Source organism: Podarcis pityusensis, assembly GCF_964106645.2.
Source record: "Podarcis pityusensis genome assembly, chromosome: 8".
Classification (NCBI taxonomy): Eukaryota; Metazoa; Chordata; class Lepidosauria; order Squamata; family Lacertidae; genus Podarcis; species Podarcis pityusensis.
The window spans coordinates 87,677,476-87,697,871 of NC_138033.1; the positions used below are offsets into that span (position 1 = coordinate 87,677,476).

Sequence of the window (20,396 nt, forward strand, 5' to 3'; positions counted from 1 at the left end):
TAGGCTTTGGATGTGACACACTATCCATGCCAGAGCGCATGTGCTCCATAAATGGGTGGGCCTGATTGTTCGGAGGGCGTGTCTTTCTTGTGCCTCCCCTCCAACAAAAGGGGTTGCGCTGCAGAATACATATCATGCACCCCCTGTTTGCAGAAAGTGCTGGGCTTCCAGAATACAGTTCATCCTGGTAGCCATGCCCATCCCAAGATGCTTTGCTTTTCCCTCGTAGCTGCACCTCCCAATCCTGGAGGAGACTGGCTCTTTCAGAGAGTGGTCTTTCCCAGCCCTACTCAGAGATTTTGGGGATTAAACCTGGGACGTTTTGCATGCAAAGCTCAAGTTCTACCAAGCTATGGTCCTTCCATGCTTAGGGCCCCCTTGCAGTATCAGAGGTTTCTGGGGCACAGCTTTTGACTCCTGTGTAGCCAGGCATGAATTCAGGAGCTGACCCTCATTAGGACATTGCAAGAGGTCCTGGCACTCATCTGGAGAGCGGGCTGAAATAACCCCTGAGCTGTGGCAACCAGAAACCACAAAACAGCCCCCCATGAGCAATTGAAGTTGCTTTCTCCCAACTTAGGCTTGTTCCTCCATGTAGCCCAGAAGCAGAAGCAGCTCTCTAAGGTGTTGTGCAGGACTTCCCCAGCCCAAGACCCGTAATCCCTTTAAGCAAGAAGTTAGGGCAGCAAGAGGCCGGCCTCCTCCTGATGTTGTGGGCTGCAGTTCTTATTGTCGCTAATCATTGGCCTTGCTGGCTGGGGCTGCTGGGGGTTGGAGTTCAAATCTTGAGGCACCACATTGTTTCCCCTATGTAAAGGGATTGAACCTGGAATCTTCTGCATACAGTCTTCATGTCCTAAATCAGGAGCCTCTCGCTCCTTGAGGGCCACTTTGTCCTCTGCTGGCATCCCTTTGTCTTGAGAGACAGTGGAGTGCACCTCAGGGCGTGAAGTCAGACCCCTGTGTTAGCAGCACCGAAATGACCTGGGCTGCTCAGACAACAAGACCCCTTTCTTGGCCTCTCTGATGTGGTCCAAAGGAAAGCAGAGCAAGACCTTTGGCACCAGCTTAGCTGCAGGAATTGCTGGAAGGAGGCGTACAAGGCGCCATCCAACCAGCTTAGGGACTTCACTCTGGATTTGTGTAGGGTTCACTCCTTAGCTTTTTCTTCTCCCAGTGATGTTCTTCAAAGCAGCGGAGGTTTAGGATCAGAGTTTTCCTTCTCCTAGATGGGTTCCCTTCCCAGGTTGACAAGCCCCATCTGCCCCTAACTCTGCCCTCTAGGGGATGGAAGAAGGACCAGAAGTATATTCCAGAAATTGCCCTGCTCAGTTGCAAGCTCTTGAGCTCCATACTCCATTTGCTGCCATCCTGCATGAATGAATGGGTGCTTAGTGCTAAATAAGCCATTGGCGGAGGGGAGGGGGTCCTCTTAGGAATGGCAGTCCCCCCCCCCTTTCAAATCACCACTCAGGTGAATTGGATCTTCCCTTTCCTTCCACATAGCAGTCGTGTTACACCCACTACCGTGGAAGGTAAACAGCCACATAGAAAGCTGTCTTACGCTGAGTCAGAGCATTGGTCTGTCTTCCTCAGCATTGCCTACACTGACTGGCAGGAGCTTTCCAGGATTTCAGAGAGCGAGTGTCTCCCAGCCCTACCTGGCAATGCCAGGGCAAGGCAGATGCTCTGCCACTGAGCCTCGTCCCCTCCCCAGGACGGGAAAGGCAGAATGTGTGCAGTGCGGAAGGAGATAAGGTGGTGGTCAGACCAAGGAAATTCCACCGCAGAGAGGTCAGGCTCAGAACAGTTCTCAGTGGAGTCAAGATCAAAGGACAACAAACAGGGACAGATATATACAATCTTGTGTGCTGTATTAAGATTTGTTTGTTTGTTTGTTTGTTTGTTTGGGGAGGAGTGACTTGCAGGAAAGTTCCCATCAGCCTAAGCGTGCAAGCGTGGGAACAAACTCTCCAGTAATTTAACACCGGACTCTCCCCCCACCCCCGAGGTGGCACCATCTCATTCTACATCTGTGGCTCTGCTTCTGTGTGCTCACTTCTTCGGTTTCCTCAGTGGAGAAGGGCCGCAGCTGGGTCAGAGGGGGCAGAACGGGGCATTGGCAAAGAGGAGGAAGGTTAGCCAGCCAGGAAGACTGGAGGTGAAGGTTGAGGGAAGAGTGCACTTCAGGGGCCAGACATAATTGCTCCAGGGGCTGGCTGGGGCTCACAGGCCACCGACTGCCCATCCCTGCCCTGATGCTTGAAGAAAGCGGACTCTGCTGCTTCTTGGGTTACTGCCGTATTTGATGTTAGACTTCTGCCCCCTCGTGGCCGACCTGGTGCACATGGTCCTGCGCCACAGAATGCCAGGTGGCTCCTGTCCATCTATAGCAGGGCTGGGGGACCTATCTCAGCACAAGGGCCACTTTCCCTTCTGGGGAATCTTCTGGGGGCCACATGCCAGGGTGGCAGGTCCAAAGCCTGAAGTCACTTTTATCGAGGAAGCTCATTTCCACACATGCACATTCCCCTCTTGCTTGTTAGGAAGGAGGATGGAGTTCAAGGAGACCTAGCCATGCCAGGACACTTGGGGGGTGGCATGAAGCAGGACCTGTGAGGGGTAAGGCCTGTGGGGAGCCCCAGAGTGCCAGACAGAGAGGCCTGGAAGGCAGTGGTCAGCTACTGAGCCTGAGATTCCCCACCCGTGAGCCAGTGTTTCACATTATTGGTTTTTTCATCCAAACAACTACTTGTGGTTCAACACATTTCACAGCTTCCCTTGTACTCTTCCCTTGATATAAGCCTTTATCTGATTTGATTCATAAAATATTATGAAGGCTTTTTCATGATACAATAAGATAAAAGGAAGCAAATAAAAAGCAGAACAGAGAAAGAAAGATCACAGAAAATGCAAGTCCTCTCTGAAAGGTGGATCATGGCCCTTTTCTCACACAGAAAGGGGGGGCCCTCCCAGCTCCCACCTAGGAGCTTCCCTTTCTTCTCCCCGTCTCTCGCCCTGGGAGCTCTTCCCTTCCCTGCCTCTCAATCAGGCCTCTGTCTGAGAAGCTGCCTGAGGCCAGGCCAGGTGAGGTGGGCAGTGCTGGCCATGGGCTTGGGATGTTGCTGTGAGTGGCAGTGCAGGGGGGCACTGATCCTGTCCTTGGCCGCCAGAACGTTCCCCTGCACAAGGTCGCCTGGAAGCAGCCAGAGCTTCATAACAGCGCAACAACAGTCCATTTCCAGGGGGAGGCTTGCAGGGGAGGATGCCCTGTGGCAAGCACAAGCAGGCGTGGACTTCTGGGGGAGGCCATGCCATTTGGGCTTTCCACCAGGGGCACCAGAATGGGCTAGCAACAAACCCGCAAAGGGGCTGTGTGGTCTTTCTCCATAAGCAAAGGTTTCTTTGACTTCTCCTTTTGCATCTCTCTCTCCTTCCTGTCCTTCTCTGTGTCCATGTCGGGTTCTAGCTTTGCCTGTCGCGCCCCAGCACCAGCCTCTTATGCCCCGAGCATCTTTGTTTCCCAGGGTGTCAGGTAAACAACACTTGTGCATGGTGTGAGAGGTGCACATTAACCCCTTGCCTGGCAGGTTGCATTGACCCAGCCCTGCTTTCTGGAGGGCACCAGATTGGCAAAAGATGGTATTTGGGGTACATATATTGGAAATGCAAATGCACTCGGCTGCAGATTATTTTCTTTACAAAAATTGTGTTGCGCTGCAAAGCCCAGTCCAAATTTTAGCCCAAACAGCCCCAGATGTGTTTACTGGGGCTGATGGGGATGCTGTCCAAAACTTCTGGAGGGGCCTGGGGAGGCAAAAGCTGCCTTAACCCACATCCCCTGCTCCTCATGGCTTTTTCTTTCTTTCTTGGTTGTTACCTTTTTTAAGTGTAGTTTTAAAAGCTGGCGTTAAAAGCAACAAACGAGTTGATCCAATTTGAACAAAAAGCAAATTGTTCATGCAGCCAGAGAGTGCATGGATAGCCCTTTCCATTGGCTTACACCCCTCTTGGACGGCATCACTTTTTGCACGGGTGGCAAGAAAGTTCGAAGCGGGGAGGAAGGGCACGGCTTGGTCCCTGGCTCACTCTTCTCTGTGTCTAGTTTCAGAGGTGCGTTCTCCATCTCATTTGAGCAATCTGAATCGGTCGGCCTCCCTCTGCTACCACGAGCGCTCCGACTCCATCTCCTCCAACTTCAGCGGCAGCAACAACCAGCTCAACGCCAGCGCCAGCTCCCAGTACATCTCCGACTTCAGCGTCCGTGCCCTTACGGACCTGCAGTATATTAAGGTGGGTCTTGGGCTTGAGACTCAAGAGGCACTCAGCTGTAGGGGAGGGTGAGTAAATGAAGATGTGTTGCCCTGCCCACTTTGGATCCTGGCCCACCACTGACAAGCAGCCTAGAAAGGAATGTGGCCCTTGAGCTGAGAAAGGGCCAGACTTCTCCTGCTTCAGACTGCAGGTAGTGGCTTGCAGGATAGCACACAGCTGCCCTCCATATCAAAAAGCAAATACGGTAATCTCTTCACAGAGGAAGCTAGTTTGTCAGGGAGAAAGATTTCAGCCTTCTCCCTAACATGCTAACTTTTCCTGTGTGAAGGAAGTTATTTTGTGCGGATGAGCATCCCATCAGGTCTGAGGTAGATGTTCCCTTGGGGATCTTAAGCCAGGGCTGTTGGTGTTCTGTGCAAGTGCAGACTTCAGTCCCAAGTGCAAAAATTCTGCAACCTGAGTGTTTCAGCAATTTTTATAAAGTACGTTTCTAGTCCTTATGGTTGCACATGTGCTGGCGATGCCTTGGGAAAATTCAAAAGTCAAGAGGCAGAGATCCAAGTACCTTTTCTGTCAGTCAAAGGGCAGGGTGTCACCTGGATTTCCTCATGATTACCAGAAACAGAATTTGTTAAGCAAAACAGTTAAGTGTGTATTTAAGAAGATGCATTTTTAATAATAATAATAAATTTACATAACCTATATGCATTATGAGGGACGCGGGTGGCGCTGTGGGTTAAACCACAGAGCCTGGGACTTGCCGATCAGAAGGTCAGCGGTTCGAATCCCCGCAATGACGGGGTGAGCTCCCATTGCTCGGTCCCTGCTCCTGCCAACCTAGCAGTTCGAAAGCATGTCAAAGTGCAAGTAGATAAATAGGTACTGCTCCGGCGGGAAGGTAAACGGCGTTTCCGTGCGCTGCTCTGGTTCGCCAGAAGCGGCTTAGTCATGCTGGCCACATGACCTGGAAGCTGTATGCTGGCTCCCTCAGCCAATAAAGCGAGATGAGCGCCGCAACCCCAGAGTCAGTCACGACTGGACCTAATGGTCAGGGGTCCCTTTACCTTTACGCATTATGGAATTTTGCTTTTATCGTGCAAAATTTTGCTTTTTTGGGGGGGGGAGGAATGGTGCACGCTGAGCTATGTGTTGAGGGTTCAGCTTCTGTCTCCTTCTTCACCCGGCAGATCACACGCCTCCAGTATCAAAATGGTCTCATGGCCTCCCGCCTCGAGAGCTGCCCCCAGTCTCCTGAGGGCGGCACCCCCAAATTGGACACCTCCTTGTCAGAAAAGGTGGAGACCTCAGTGACGGACGAAACAACCAGCCTTTTGAACGAGAGGAACTGCCAACACCACAAAGCAAACCATAGCCCCCCAGACAACGTCGTCTGACCCTGGCCTTTGGGCGACCCGGTCTGGTTGGTTTTGCCTCAGTCCTTCCCTTCCAAAGATGAGAACTGGGGGGCGGTGGGGGGGAACACACCAGTGCCCACAAGAGGATTTTGATTGTGTACCTACAAACCTCAGGTAGTGGCTGCAGCCAGGGAGGGAGAATATCCAGATAATTTTTCTCTCTAAGCTCTCCCCACATCCACACATGCACACACTCTTCCTTTGCAGGACAGTTTGATCCGTCAACGGCTGGCAGCCTGACCGTGGAAACAGCTGCCCAGCTGCTGACGAAAAGGATGCGGGTTCTGGATACCAAAGGGAACTTGGTCACGGAGGGCCAAAGCCCAAACTGTGTGCTGCAATCTGGATGCTCCTGTTTTCATTTCAGGCGGGGGTTGGGGAGGGGCTGGCTGCCCTGAAGATTTCCAAAGGGAGTTTGCTCCCTGCTTGCTTTTCTGCACCAGCTTTTTATTTAAACAAACAGAAAGAGACGAAGTGGCACCACGGCCAGGCGCGTTCAGAAGAGAGGAATCCTATTCTGGAGCACACCTGGCTCTTCTCCAGCGGAGACCACCTTGTGGAGAGTGGCACTCCCTGCCTCCAGTCCAGAGGCTGGCAGGTAGAGAGACCACACAGAACTGGCCAGAAGGAGAGCAGGGCAGCTGCTGGGGTCCTACGAAGGCAACAGCAGCCCCTGCTGGGAGGACAATAACCCTTTTTCTGTCTCAGGAAGTTCTGTATCTTGCGTGTTGTCTGGGCGTCTGTTCTGTTATTCTGTTATATTTTTGTTTTTTTATCCAGCCCGTTGGGCACTGGACAGGAGACGGGTGTCTGACAAACATCTAGGAACTAAGCAGGGTTTAAAGGTTGGTGGAACCTGCACTCTGCCCCTGCCTGCCTCCTGGGGCAGTGGGGAGAGTGTTTCTGCTTGGAGGGAGGGGAACTGTTGCTTCCTCATTCAGGCTCTGATCCCACTGAAGAAAGTGTGCCCCGAGGATAATTAGATGAATTGTGCCACTTCACAAATGCTTTCCTGGTGTGCTGTACGAAAAGCTCCCTGGAAATCAAAAAATGAGTGTAGCAGGGAGAAGGCAGGGCTAGAATTTGTTGTACTCTTCTCTGCTTGCAGGGAGTTTATGTTCTCTTAGTTGTTGCTCTTGTTTGTTTTTACATGGGGGGTTGGGGAACATTCAGAAATGGTAACCTCCAGATACAGACTCAAATGGTACAGTCCCTTCTGCTTCTCCCGTGTAGATCAGGCCAATAATGATCAGCTCTGCTAGGCTTCTAGTTCCAAGGTCTCATGCGGAAATCTGACAGAGCCAGTGACAGTTCCCAGATCCTGTATGCGGTGCCTTTTGGGACTTAACAGAGTTGGAAGTGACAATAGCAGTTGCCACACAGGAGCAGCCCTGAAAGGTTTCCAGATGCAGGAGTTTTCAGTCATAACTGCAATAATAAATTGTGTTTTGCTTTGTTCCTGTAAAGCCTGATTTCTATCTAAATTGATCGTGGCACATGTGAAAGCAGCAAATTCATGCAGTCACTTACTGTGGGGGAAATGACACCACTTGGAGGTGTCCCCTCCATTCTTCTGTAGTTACTTTGGATAGATTAGTACTTTCCACTGGGTGGAATCAGGACACAGCCACGTTGAGGATTAATTTTCAGTGGTCAAGAGTCTTTTCATGATGCCTCACTACAGAATGAATCCAGCCCAGCCGTTGCTGCTGGGTCAGTTTGCCCCGAGGGGATTTGGGTGGTGTGCAGACGTCTCTCATTATAGTTGTCCACTCTCCACCTTACTAAATGGAGCTCAGGACCATCTTCAAACACTTTTGTTAAAACTGCTCTGGAGATTTGAAGGGTGACATGTTCAGGACCTCTGCTCTGAACATCCTCCTCTGATCTTTGCCCTCCAACCCTCAGCCCCCCAAAGGTCTCCTGCCCCCCTTGCCTTTTGTCCTTGCTGCCCCTTCATGCCCCCTTGCCTGGCACTGTCCCCAGGGCCACCTGCCTAATGCCACCTCTCTTACTTCCTTCAAAACCTGCCTTCTCCGTGAAGCCTTTGGACACTAACAGCAGACCACACAGCCATGATCCATTCATCCCCAGCATCACACAGTCATACATGCTGATGGGAGTTGTAGTCCTGTGCATCTTCTAGAGGGCACCTGGTTGCGGAAAAGGCTGCCCGGTAACAAAGCTTAAGCACCGGCGATTGAAATGCTGCACACATTTTACCTGTGTGCACCCCATCTCCCATTTTTCTTCCCTTCGTCTGCTTGGTGTCAAATGAAAAATTGTAAGCCCCTCAGGGCAGGGACCTGCCCTTTTGTAAAGCACCAATGCACATCAATGGCATTATATAAATCCTACAGTTACTGCTAATAGTAACATTACAGGTACTGGCCAGTGGGTGCCCACCATGAGTGGTCTTTTCCAAGGTTCAGCTGAATCTCTCCAGTAACCTGTGAGGAGTCCTGGGTTTGTGGCTTTGTTGTTTTGGGGAAACTTGTCCAAGGGCAGAAATAATCTGTGTTTGCATCTGCCTGCTGAGGACTCTGCCCTCATGCTCTTAAAAGGTCTGTCTTCACATTCTGATTGACTCTCCAGAATCGCTTCCTTTGATCTCCACTGAAACCTGTCAGAAACTCTTTGGGCTGTCCAGTGTCCAGTGGCAGGAGGACCAGAAGGGGAGGGGGCTGGAGAGGCATATTTAGCTTTGCAAGAAATGCAGGCATTTTGATGCTGCTGTCTGTGATCCCCCTTTTACTTTCTCTTCACCCGGGCAGGTTGTTCTGTTGCAGAGCTGAGGAGCCTGTGACCCTCGGGATGCTGCTGGACTACAACTCCCATCATCCCTGACTATCGCGGGAGCTGGTTGGGGCTGTTGGGAAGTGAAATCTCACAGTATTTGGAGGGCCAAGGGTGGCGCTTAGATGATTCAGTCACTCTTGCTGTAGAGAGTCAGTGTTGCCTGTTCCCCAGAGAGTGTTCCCCTTGCATCTCTCAGCCCAGTCTCATGGCTTATTCAGTGACCCTGGAGGAGTCACAGGTGCCTGCTTCTGTCAGAGTGTCATTCACTTGAGGACTTGTGTTTCATGAGTCACAGTGTAAAGTACAATTATATATCTGCACAAAAAGCATGTGAAAATTGATGTAGGCAGAAAGTGAACCTCTCTAAGTAGGAGTGTTTGGATGAAAGGCAATATTCGTTCGCTGCAATTTCCCATAAACCAAAATGGAGTTGGAATTGGGCTTGGGCCTGTTCACTTGGAAGCAAGTCCCACTGTGTTCAGGTGGGTTTACTCCCAAGTAAGTGGGTACAGGAGTGCAAAAAGTGATCTGAAATTTGGTCACCGGGTTTGGCTTGGGGAGGAAGGGACCATCGCACAGACTGTATGATTGTACCCAGATGTGTTGATGTTCTATTAAATGGTGTAGCAGGATTGTACTTTTATAGCACAGCATTGCACTTCAAACATTGCAGTTTCTCATAGGAAACATGTTGGTGGGTAAAGACGCCCAAGAGGTTTTTGTACCTGAAGCAGAAAATACAAATGGTGCCCCCTCCACTAAAAATATAATTTTAAAAAACTACATGATTTCAAATTTGCTGTCCTCAGTTGTTTTGCCTAGCAGAAGGCATGTAGATCACAAGGCTGATCGGAGTTGTGTTCAAAACTAAGAGCACTAAGCTGGCAAAGGCTGGCATATAGAAACTTTGCCAAATTCCAAGTGGCTGGGAGACTTTCTTGGCCCTCAAACCTCTTTTACAGGGCCAAAATAGGTTTGGGAAGGTGATGGGCTTGCAAGGACACCCAGGTTTAGAGCCAAGCAGTGTTGCCATTTCCTTAGTAAGCACATGGCTCTGGGCAAAGTCATGGACTCACAGCCCCAGTTGGACATCCATCAAGCATAAAATGAAGGGTTGCCAACATTTTGAATGCCATCTGTTGATCTGCCTTCAACAGCAGCTCAGTCTGAGGACAGCAGTGGGAAGTCCTGTTTAGCTCCAGTCAAGCTGCTGTGTAGGCACACCTGTAAGCCTGGCTGGTTCCCCTCCCAACTCTCAGTTGGCAACCCTGAGAGTGCAGCAGATCTTCAAGTGGCTTCTGGCTCAGTCAGGCCATGGGGTGGGATAAAACCCACAAGGGGGCTATGTTCTGGTTTAGCTTTCAGGCCTCCTGTGGGATGACAACCTGTCTAGTATTCTAAGGGCAGCGTTGGAGGTTCAGCAGAAGGAAAGTGAGAGTGTTGGAGTGGAGAAGTCAAAAAGTTCCAACAAGCAGAACACTAGCACATCAGGTGGAAAAGCAGGGAGAGGGCTGGGTTACATCTTTCTTCTCTGCCGAGCTAGTTCTCTGATTGCAGGGATTTGTTTATTTTTAATAAGAAAAACTGTGACCACCCATCTCATGATTATTCTCCTGCATGGCCAGGCCAGTATTTCTTCATTCTCTTCCTGCATTTTCCTAAGCACAATTGACTTTGAAATGTTGGGTTAGGTTAGCAATACTTGATTCTGGAACTGTAACTGGGGCGAGGGGAGTAGTTCCTTCATTTGCTTTGTGACTGGTTTTTTTAAAACTGCAGGATCCCTTTTCCTGCCTCCAGGGCTATTTTCAACGGATGTCTGTGCTTCTAAGCAGCTTTAATTAGACTGTATATGTGTCTCATTTGAATGTAGCTTTTTGTCTGAGTTTTAAAATTTTGTTTTGTGTGTGGGGATTGTTGCGGTTTTTATTTCCCTTTTTAAAAACTATTGTTATTATTATTATTATTCCTAAGGAAAGCACAATGGTTTTTCAACATTTGCCCCTTTGTGGGTGACATGATGTAATTTATTGTCTTTTTTCTGATTTTAAAATACAAACACTAAACCTAAGATCCTAGCTCCCATGAGGGAGACAAGCTTTTAAAAAGATAATTATTATTATGTAATAAATATTACCAAATCAAAGTGTGGTCGGAAATGGTGACTTTTCTTTCAAAGCCTCTAAGCGGGTTTGCTCTCAGAGTCAAGGTTGTGATCCTGCAGAAACATACCTGAAAGGGGGTTGCATAGAAGTCAGTGGGACTTAATTCGGGCTGGGCAATATCTGGTTTCCAACATCATATCACCAGCTAAACACCGCGATATACTGAAATATCACGATGTCTGATTTAAGGATGGAGCTATGGAGAGGCACGGACTGGCTCCATGGTTCTTCTCACATAGCATACACACAAATCATAGCCAGGTCAAAAATTATGAAACCAATATCACAATTGGGACGTCAAACCGGCTTTGGACGATATATCAACCAGTCCTAGACTTAATTTCCAAGGCCACAATCCAATGGGGTTGGCAGCTTTTACACTTATCACTGCTCCTGTGCCTAAAATAAGAAAAGCAAAGCAGTAACAATGAAAAGAAACAAAATGGTGTGTGTTTTTATACTATTTTGGCCAGCTACCCAACAGGGACTGGAAACTAGGGCCACTAAAAAAAATTAAACTGCTCCTCAATTTTGTTTGTAAAGGTAAAGGTACCCCTGCCCGTACGGGCCAGTCGTGTCCGACTCTAGGGTTGTGCGCTCATCTCACTTAAGAGGCCGGGGGCCAGCGCTGTCCAAAGACACTTCCGGGTCACGTGGCCAGCGTGACGAAGCTGCTCTGGTGAGCCAGCACCAGCGCCGCACACGGAAATGCCGTTTACCTTCCTGCTATAAAGCGGTACCTATTTATCTACTTGCACTTAGGGATGCTTTCGAACTGCTAGGTGGGCAGGAGCTGGGACCGAAAGACGGGAGCTCACCCCGCCACGGGGATTCGAACCGCCGACCATGCGATCGGCAAGTCCTAGGCACTGAGGTTTTACCCACAGCGCCACCCGCGTGCCCAATTTTGTTTTTAGTTCCATATAAATGACAGCAATGAGAGACCTGATTGTATTTCCTGAGGAAGCTCCATAAATGTGGAGCCACCACTGAAAAGGCCTTGCTTCTTGTGCTCGATAAGCTAAGCTCCCTTCCTGGCAGGTGCACTAGCAGGTGATATTCATCTCCTTGCAGTTAGCAGATTTGTCTACTTAAATTAGCAGCTGCTATTAAAGGCAGAGGAGGAAGCCAGGCTGAGTTTTTAATCTGGTCAGTTGACAGTCTTACTTCTGCACTGATTTTAAATGGTGTTCCAGTAGGGTTTGGGGTTTTTTGGCCTGGTTCTGTGCCGCTTGTTCTATCACCTGTCCTGGGTGAACTGCAGTTCCCATTTTGCCTTTGGAGGAGACCTCATTTCAAAGTGTTAATCTGCTTTGCTAGAGATACCTCTTGGCAAGCTGCGCCCCCCCCCCCGAACCTCTGACAGGGAATGCAGATGTGGGCACAGGAACACAGAGGCAGTGCTGGGGGCAGAGCTGGCTGTTTCCCATCCAGCAGCTGGCCAGATGTGTTCTGAACAGTTGACAGCATGACAGTCCTGCTCTACCTCTGGGGTCAGAGGCAATATGCAGGGAGAGTTTGTGCTCTTCTCCTGCTTCTGGGCACCTTTTGCTATTACACTCCAGTGGTTGTACTGGTTTTGTTTTATGTTTGTGCTGTTGATATATACCGTATTTTTTGCACCATAACACTCACATTTTTCCTCCTAGAAAGTAAGGGGAAATGTCTGTGCGTGTTATGGAGGGAATGCCTACGGGTGGCATGCCTACGGATTTTCCTCCTCTAAAAACTACATGCGTGTTATGGTCGGGTGCGTGTTATAGAGCGAAAAATACGGTAATAAAAAAAATTAAAGGCAGCAGAATGAGGGACAGATAAATCTGACCCACAGGGCACAATGTGCCAGGGAGATCAGCTATCAAATGAAATCAGCTGGGGTTGCACAAGAGCAGAGCAAGGAGAAAGTATCAAGAACTAGAAGACGACCCTGGACATGCCCAGTTTGAAAGGATCAGGTTTCTGCCCCAGACCCTTCTTCTTTTGAAGAGAGAAACAGGATGGCTAATGTTCCTGGCTTCCGGGGGTGTGTGTGTGTGTGGACTTCCTGCTGTGTGGCATCTGCTTCAAGGTCCTTTTTGCTCTTTGGTGAGGAAGAGAAGAGGAAGTTTGTGGGGTCAGCTGTAGAGGGTTGCAAGATCGGGCAGTCTTTCCAGGGAGTAGTTTGTACACCCCTCCTCTTCGAGGTTAAGGAGATTTGCTTGAGGGTCCCTTGCTGCAAGGCCCCTCAAATCCTACAACTGGCACTGCAAGCAAGAAGGCCCCAGGTCCTTGCATATCCAGTTAAAGGAGCTAATGGGAGCTTCACACACACCCATGCAAGTTGAAGGTGTAGGGTGCCACGATCTGCTTTGAGACCATAGTGGGGTACAATGGTTTAATCCCCCCCACCCCCTCCCACGTCAGGGTCCCAAACCTGGACCAGGAGCCTTCTGCAATCTACTTTTTAAAAGCCAGTTGCTAAATGTCTCTCCTGGGCCCTGAGGTCGCAGAGCTTTCTGGGTATATTTGTACGCCTGCAGCAGAGGAAGAGAGAGAATTGGGGCACGCCATGACTCTGCTGCGAGTCCAGCAACATTTGGTCTCTCCTCACCTTAAACGCTTTCCATTCCAGCTAGTCATTATAAGACCTTTGCAATTAAGAACCCGAGTCTGGATTTGCCCCTGCTTCTCGCTCTCATTTCTTTTTCCTTTGGTGTTGTGTCTTTTTTTTTTTTTTTAAATGATTTTTATTAAGGTTTCAATAAAAAAGTTAAACAAAAAAACATAAAAGTAGAAATACAAAAATACACAATACATAATCCAAAAAGAAAAAGAAAACACAGAAAACAAAATACAAAAGAAACAAAAAAAAACGACAGAACAATTAAAAACAATATCACTTTTCCATTTCCGTTTTTAAATTTACTTATTTTCTGGACTTCCTCATACCTCCCTCTTTTGTATTCCAGTCCAAATTGTTTGTCCAGCAATTTCTTTTCCACTTTTTTAATCCCAATCTTTAATCTTAATATAATCTATAACACTTAAACTTCTTTAATCCTAATCTTTAATCTTAATGTAATGTAATGTAATGTAACATTAACATTTTACCTCTTAAGTACCAAATTTCCATTTCCTTAAACATCTTTAATCCTAATCTTTAATCTTAGTCTATCAATAACTTTAACCTGTACAGCTGGAAACCACTTATTTTCGATCCAACATCACTCTAACATTCTTTAATTTTGCAGTGTTTCTGAAGATAATCTTTGAATTTCTTCCACTCTTCCTCCACCAACTCTTCTCCCTGGTCACGGATTCTGCCAGTCATTTCCGCCAGTTCCATATAGTCCATCAGTTTCATCTGCCATTCCTCCAGCGTGGGAAGTTCTTGTGTCTTCCAATACTTTGCGATGAGTATTCTTGCTGCTGTTGTTGCATACATAAAGAAAGTTCTATCCTTTTTTAACACCATTTGGCCGACTATGCCCAGGAGAAAGGCCTCTGGTTTCTTAGGGAAGGTATATTTAAATACCTTTTTTAATTCATTATATATCATTTCCCAGAAAGCCTTAATCTTTGGGCACGTCCACCAAAGGTGAAAAAATGTACCTTCAGTTTCTTTACATTTCCAACATTTGTTATCGGGCAAATGATAGATTTTTGCAAGCTTGACTGGGGTTATGTACCACCTGTATATCATTTTCATAATATTCTCTCTTAAGGCATTACATGCCGTAAATTTCATACCTGTGGTCCACAACTGTTCCCAGTCAGCAAACATAATGTTATGTCCAACGTCTTGTGCCCATTTAATCATAGCCGATTTTACCGTTTCATCCTGAGTATTCCATTTCAGCAGCAAGTTATACATTCTTGACAAATTCTTAGTTTTGGGTTCTAACAGTTCTGTTTCTAATTTTGATCTTTCCACCTGGAAGCCAATTTTCTTGTCCAATTTAAATGCCTCCATTATCTGAAAATAATGAAGCCAGTCTCGCACTTTGTTTTTTAATTTTTCAAAACTCTGCAATTTCAGTCTATCTCCGTCTTGTTCCAAAATTTCCCAATATTTCGGCCATTTGACCTCCATATTGACCTTTTTCAAGGCTTTCGCTTCCATTGGTGACAGCCACCTTGGGGTTTTGTTTTCTAGCAAGTCCTTATATCTTATCCAAACATTAAATAGCGCTTTCCTGACAATGTGGTTTCTAAATGCTTTATGTGCTTTGACCTTATCATACCATAAATATGCATGCCATCCAAATACATTGTTAAAACCTTCCAAGTCCAAAATGTGAGTGTTTTCAAGAAGTAGCCATTCTTTAAACCAGCAAAAAGCTGCTGATTCATAGTAAAGTTTGAGGTCTGGCAGGGCAAATCCACCTCTTTCCTTTGCATCCATTAGAATTTTAAATTTTATTCTGGGCTTCTTGCCCTGCCAGACAAATTTAGAAATATCTTTCTGCCACCTCTTGAAACAATCCATTTTGTCGACAATCTGCAAAGTTTGAAACAAAAACAACATTCTAGGCAATACATTCATTTTTATCGCAGCAATACGGCCTAGCAGTGAAAGCTTCAAATTTGACCAAATTTCTAAGTCTTTTTTCACTTCAGACCAACATTTTTCATAATTATCTTTAAATAAATTCCCATTTTTTGCTGTCATGTTAATCCCCAGGTATTTAACTTTCTTAACCACTGTTAAACCTGTCCCATTCTGAAACCTCTCTCTTTCAAGCGGTGTTAAATTTTTCTCTAAAACCTTGGTTTTTGACTTGTTCAATTTAAATCCTGCCACTTGACCAAATTCTTGAATCAGTTCTAAAACCCTTTTAGTACTAGATTCTGGCTCCTGTAACGTCAATACTAAGTCATCTGCAAATGCTCTCAATTTGTACTGTTTAGTTCCGACCTGTATACCTTTAACCAACTGGTCCCTTCTAATCATATTCAGCAGAACCTCCAGAACCGAAATAAAAAGAAGTGGGGAAATTGGGCAACCTTGTCGTGTCCCTTTTTCAATTTTAAGTTCTTCCGTCACAACATTATTTACAATTAGTTTAGCCTTTTGTTCTGAATAAATTGCACCTATACCATTCTCAAAACCTTGGCCTACCCCCATACCCTGTAGATTCTTCTTCATAAAATTCCAAGAAATATTGTCAAAGGCTTTCTCCGCGTCTACAAATATCAAAACTGCTTTAGTGTTTATATTCACTTCTAATTTTTCCAAAATATCAATTATATTCCTCAAATTGTCAGACAAATGTCTTCCTGGGAGAAAGCCCGCTTGGTCTTTATGAATCTCTTCCATCAACACTTTTTAAAATCTCTTAGCCAAAATATCTGCAAAAATTTTGTAATCCACATTCAGTAATGATATAGGGCGGTAGTTCTTAAGCTGTGTCTTTTCAGTCTCTGTTTTTGGTACAAGTGTAATATATGCTTCTTTCCACGACTCTGGTGCTCTTTTCCCCTCCATTATTTCGTTGCAGACCTCTTTCAAAGGTTGAATTAACCATTCTTTAAAGATCTGTAGTATCTAGAAGTCAAGCCGTCTGGTCCTGGAGATTTACCCAATTGCATGTTTTGAATGGCATCTTCTATTTCCTGTTCAGTTATTCTATGATTCAAAATTAATTTGTTTTCTTGAGATATTTTTTGTAATCCATTTGTTTTCAAAAATTGGTCTAAGTCTGTTTCTTTCAGTGGCCCTTGAGTGTATAATCGTTTAAAGTACCTCTGGAAACAACTTCTGATCTCTGCAGGGTTCTGTATGTTTCTTCCTTCCACTTCTAAGTTCGTAATTGTATTTAATTTTTGTCTCTTTTTCATTTGCCATGCCAACAGTTTACCACATTTATTGGCCGACTCAAAAGTCTTTTGTCTCATTTGTTTAATTTTCCATTCTATTTCCTGATTCATCATTTTCATATATTGTACTTGATATAACTTTAACTCTCTCAGAATCTCTTGAGATTTTGGATTTACTCTCAGTCTTTTTTCACATTCCTTTATTTTGTCCATTATCTTATCCTTCTTCTCATTTAGAGTTCTTTTCTTTATTGCATTCTGTTGTATTAAGAACCCTCTCATAACCGCTTTACTTGCATCCCAGATTACCCTTCTCTCCACGTTGGTACTGAGGTTTATCTGAAAATAATCTCTCGAGGTTTTTTGGGCCTTCTTAAGTACTTCTTCATCTCTAAATAAGGTGTCATTCATCTTCCATCTGAAGGAGCCAGTTGGTGTTAGTCTCATTTCCATCTTAACAGCATTATGGTCGGAGCAAGTTTTCGGGCAGATTTCCACCTTTCTTGTCTTTGGTGCCATTCCTCTAGTTATCCAAATTTGGTCAATTCCTGTCCATGTCATTTTGGCTTCAGAAAAGAAAGTTCCCTCTTTAGCCATGGGGTTTCTTATTCTCCAAATGTCAACTAAATCCAAGTTGTCTGTCATGTCAAAAAAAGTTTTCGGTAGTCTACCATCCTTGGTGACTACCTGTCTTTGTGCCTTGTCCATATATGTGGATACCACTCCATTCATGTCTCCCATCAAAATCATGTTATAATCCATATGGTGTTGTGTCTTTTGAACTGTAAGCTTGATGGCAGGACCTGTCTCTGTTAAGCCACCCCAGGAACCATTTTTGCCTGAAGATTGGCTAAGAATGCTTTAAATAAATATATAAATATAACTGTTGCCTCTCAGCAGAGAGAATACTGGACTACATAGTTCAGATTAGTGGTCTGACTCACTATATGGCACTTCTTGTGTTCTCGTCTGGCCTGGTGCCTTTAACTCTGATTGTGTTCAACATATATTTGGAGTGGGCCTCTGTCTCCATGACTGCACACAGGCTTTATGTTCACAAGATCCAGCATCTCCAGTGAAGAGGATCTCAGACAGCAGCCCTGCAGAAGACCCTTGCCTATCATCTTGGAGGGGCAGAGCAAGTGAGAGGACCAATCCTCTGAGTTGATAGAAGCCCGCTTCCAATGTTGTTTGAGGAGAGGGATCATAGCACAGTGGGACAGAAATGGTAATGAAAATTGCAATTGTTTGCTTGTGTGTCCCCATAGGCATAGCCAAGGTGGGGGGGAGCTGCCCCCCCCCCAGGTCCACAAATATTATTGAAAAGCATTGAAAGTACTCAATTATTTGAGATACTGCCCCCTCCTAGAAGCAGCCTGCCCCGGTATTTTTACCCACATCTTCCCAAGAAACTTTGATTTCTTAAAAAACAACTTTGGCTACTCTCCCCAACAAAAATGTCTTGAACAGAAAGCAATCCAGTGAATACAACTGGTATTCACTGTTGTTCATGCTTTCAGTCCACAAATGAGACACAGTTTATTATGTCCCCCCCTCCATTTACATTGTGTTTCCTTTGCACAAAAAATAATTATGCTAGTGACCTAATTTCATCACAGAAGACAGTGAGACAAATAATGTATTTTTGGCAGAAGACGAACAGCAGCAGAACAGCAACAGTGCTGCTTGTGACGAGTACAGGACGGAACAGAGAAGGATGCCTTCTTCCATCCCTAGTGGCAGAGCACCTGCTTTACATGCAGACGGTCTCAGCTCCACCCCCCAGAATGAGGCATCCTCCTCCAGCAACAGATCCTGGTGTCCTGGCCCTCACTACCGGATGAAGAAGTTGAACATGCAGCTCAGGTTCTGCCAAAGGCTTGAAATGCTCAAGTCAGATTGGTACATATGACATGCTACAGCATACAAGGTTGAGGATACATGGCTAACCACAAGAACATCAGAGGAGTCTGCTGGATCAGGCCAGTGGCCCATCCAGTCCAGCATTCTGTTCTCACAGTGGCTCACCAGATGTCTGTGGGAAAGCGCAAGCAGGATTTGATTATTGTTATCTTTTTTTTTTTAAAAGCAATTTATTGGGTTTTACAATAAAAGTAAACATAATAAACAATATAACATTTGTCTTAACATAGTTTCACATTTTCTTTGGACTTCCTCACATCTCCCGCTCCCACTTTCATCGTTGTAACATTTTGTCAGCAATTTATCATCTTATTTAAATTCTTATATCCCTTCTATATTTCATAATCTTATAATTCTCGAAAGGAGTTAAATTTTCACAATCTTACTTATTTTCTTAAAAACTTCTAGATTTAGTGGTGCTCAGTTATTTTAGTCTAGCATCTTATTTAGCATTCACTCAAATTACAATGCTTTTGTAAATAATTCTTAAATTTCTTCCAATCCTCCTCAATCCTCTCTTCTCCCAGGTCACGAATTCTGCCGGTCATTTCAGCCAGTTCCATGTAGTCTATCAGTTGCATCTGCCATTCTTCCAGTGTGGGTAGATCTTGAGTTTTCCAGTGTTTTGCGAGAAGTATCCTTGCTGCTGTTGTTGCATACATAAAAAATGTCTGGTCCTTCTTTGCCACCCCTTGGCCGACAATACCCAAAAAGAAAGCCTCTGGTTTCTTAGTGAAGGTATATTTAAATACCTTTTTCAATTCATTATAAATCATTTCCCAGAACGCCTTCACTTTAGGGCAAGTCCACCAGAGGTGGAAGAACGTTCCCCCCACACTCTTTACATTTCCAACACTTATTATCAGACAGGTGGTAAATTTTGGCAAGTTTGACTGGGGTCATATACCATCTATAAATCATTTTCATTACATTTTCTTTCAGAGCGTTACATGCAATAAATTTCAATCCATTACTCCACAACCTCTCCCAGTCCTCAAACATGATATTATACCCAATGTCCTGTGCCCACCTTATCATAGCCGATTTAACCGTTTCATCTTGTGTATTCCATTTCAACAGCAAGTTATACATCCTTGAAAGTACCTTAATCTTTGGTTCTAACAATTCTGTTTCTAGTTTCGATTTCTCCACCTGGAACCCTAGTTTCTTATCATTTTTAAAAACTTCTTTAATCTGAGCGTAATGTAACCAATCTCGCACTTTGTCTTTCATTTTCTCCAAACTCTGCAATTTCCAATTGTCTCCATCCTTTTCTAGTATTTCCCAATATTTTGGCCATTTAGCCTCCATATTGGGTCTTTTTCGGGCCTTAGCTTCCAGAGGTGAAAGCCACCTTGGTGTTTTATTTTCCAGCAAGTCTTTATATTTTGTCCAGACATTAAACAGTGATTTTCTGACAATATGGTTCTTAAAGGCCTTATTTGCTTTAACCTTGTCATACCATAAATATGCATGCCATCCAAAAGCATTGTTAAACCCTTCCAAATCTAACACATCAGTGTCTTCAAGAAGTAGCCAGTCTTTTAGCCAGCAGAACGCTGCGGCTTCATAATACAACTTTAAGTCTGGCAGGGCAAAGCCCCCTCTTTGTTTTGCATCGGTTAATATCTTAAACTTAATTCTGGGCTTTTTGCCCTGCCAGACAAACTTAGAAATGTCTCTCTGCCACTTCTGAAAGCACTCCGTTTTGTCCAAAACCTGAAGTGTTTGAAATAAAAACAACATCCTTGGCAATACATTCATCTTGATAGCAGCAATTCGGCCTAACAAAGAAAGTTTCAATTTTGACCAACTATCTAAGTCTCTCTTAATTTCTGTCCAGCATTTTTCATAATTGTCCTTAAATAGACTTAGATTATTGTTATCTGGCCTGAATCTTCCAGCATTCAGCTTCACTGGATGTTCATGGGTTCTCATGTTATGAGAGAGGGAGAAAAACTTTCTCCAAACCAGGCCTGATTTTATAAACTTCTATCATGTCAAGGTCACCTCTTGCAGA

At 45.4% G+C, this 20,396-nt stretch overlaps 1 protein-coding gene and 1 long non-coding RNA gene across 3 annotated transcripts in view; one reads left to right on the forward strand and one right to left on the reverse strand.

Annotated features, from left to right (window-relative positions):
• The window catches only part of CNNM4 (cyclin and CBS domain divalent metal cation transport mediator 4), a gene marked incomplete at its 5' end in the record, with an annotated part of 45,474 nt that extends 34,839 nt beyond the window's left edge, over positions 1–10,635 (forward strand). Inside the window, 3 exons of one of the 2 annotated variants that reach the window (XM_081018537.1) lie at positions 3,470–3,535; positions 4,106–4,293; positions 5,463–10,635. In XM_081018537.1, coding sequence (XP_080874663.1) covers positions 3,470–3,535; positions 4,106–4,293; positions 5,463–5,669 — 461 coding nt within the window. In that variant the 3' untranslated portion in view covers positions 5,670–10,635. The remainder of the gene's footprint in view (positions 1–3,469; positions 3,536–4,105; positions 4,294–5,462) is intronic. The other variant, XM_081018536.1, reaches the window with a different exon arrangement.
• On the reverse strand, positions 10,069–12,256 carry LOC308484037. The gene is made up of 2 exons (XR_013989876.1): positions 11,548–12,256; positions 10,069–11,172 (listed from the first exon to the last, which is right to left on the reverse strand). It is a non-coding gene; the product is annotated as an uncharacterized lncRNA (long non-coding RNA).
• Positions 12,257–20,396: the final 8,140 nt, after the last annotated feature.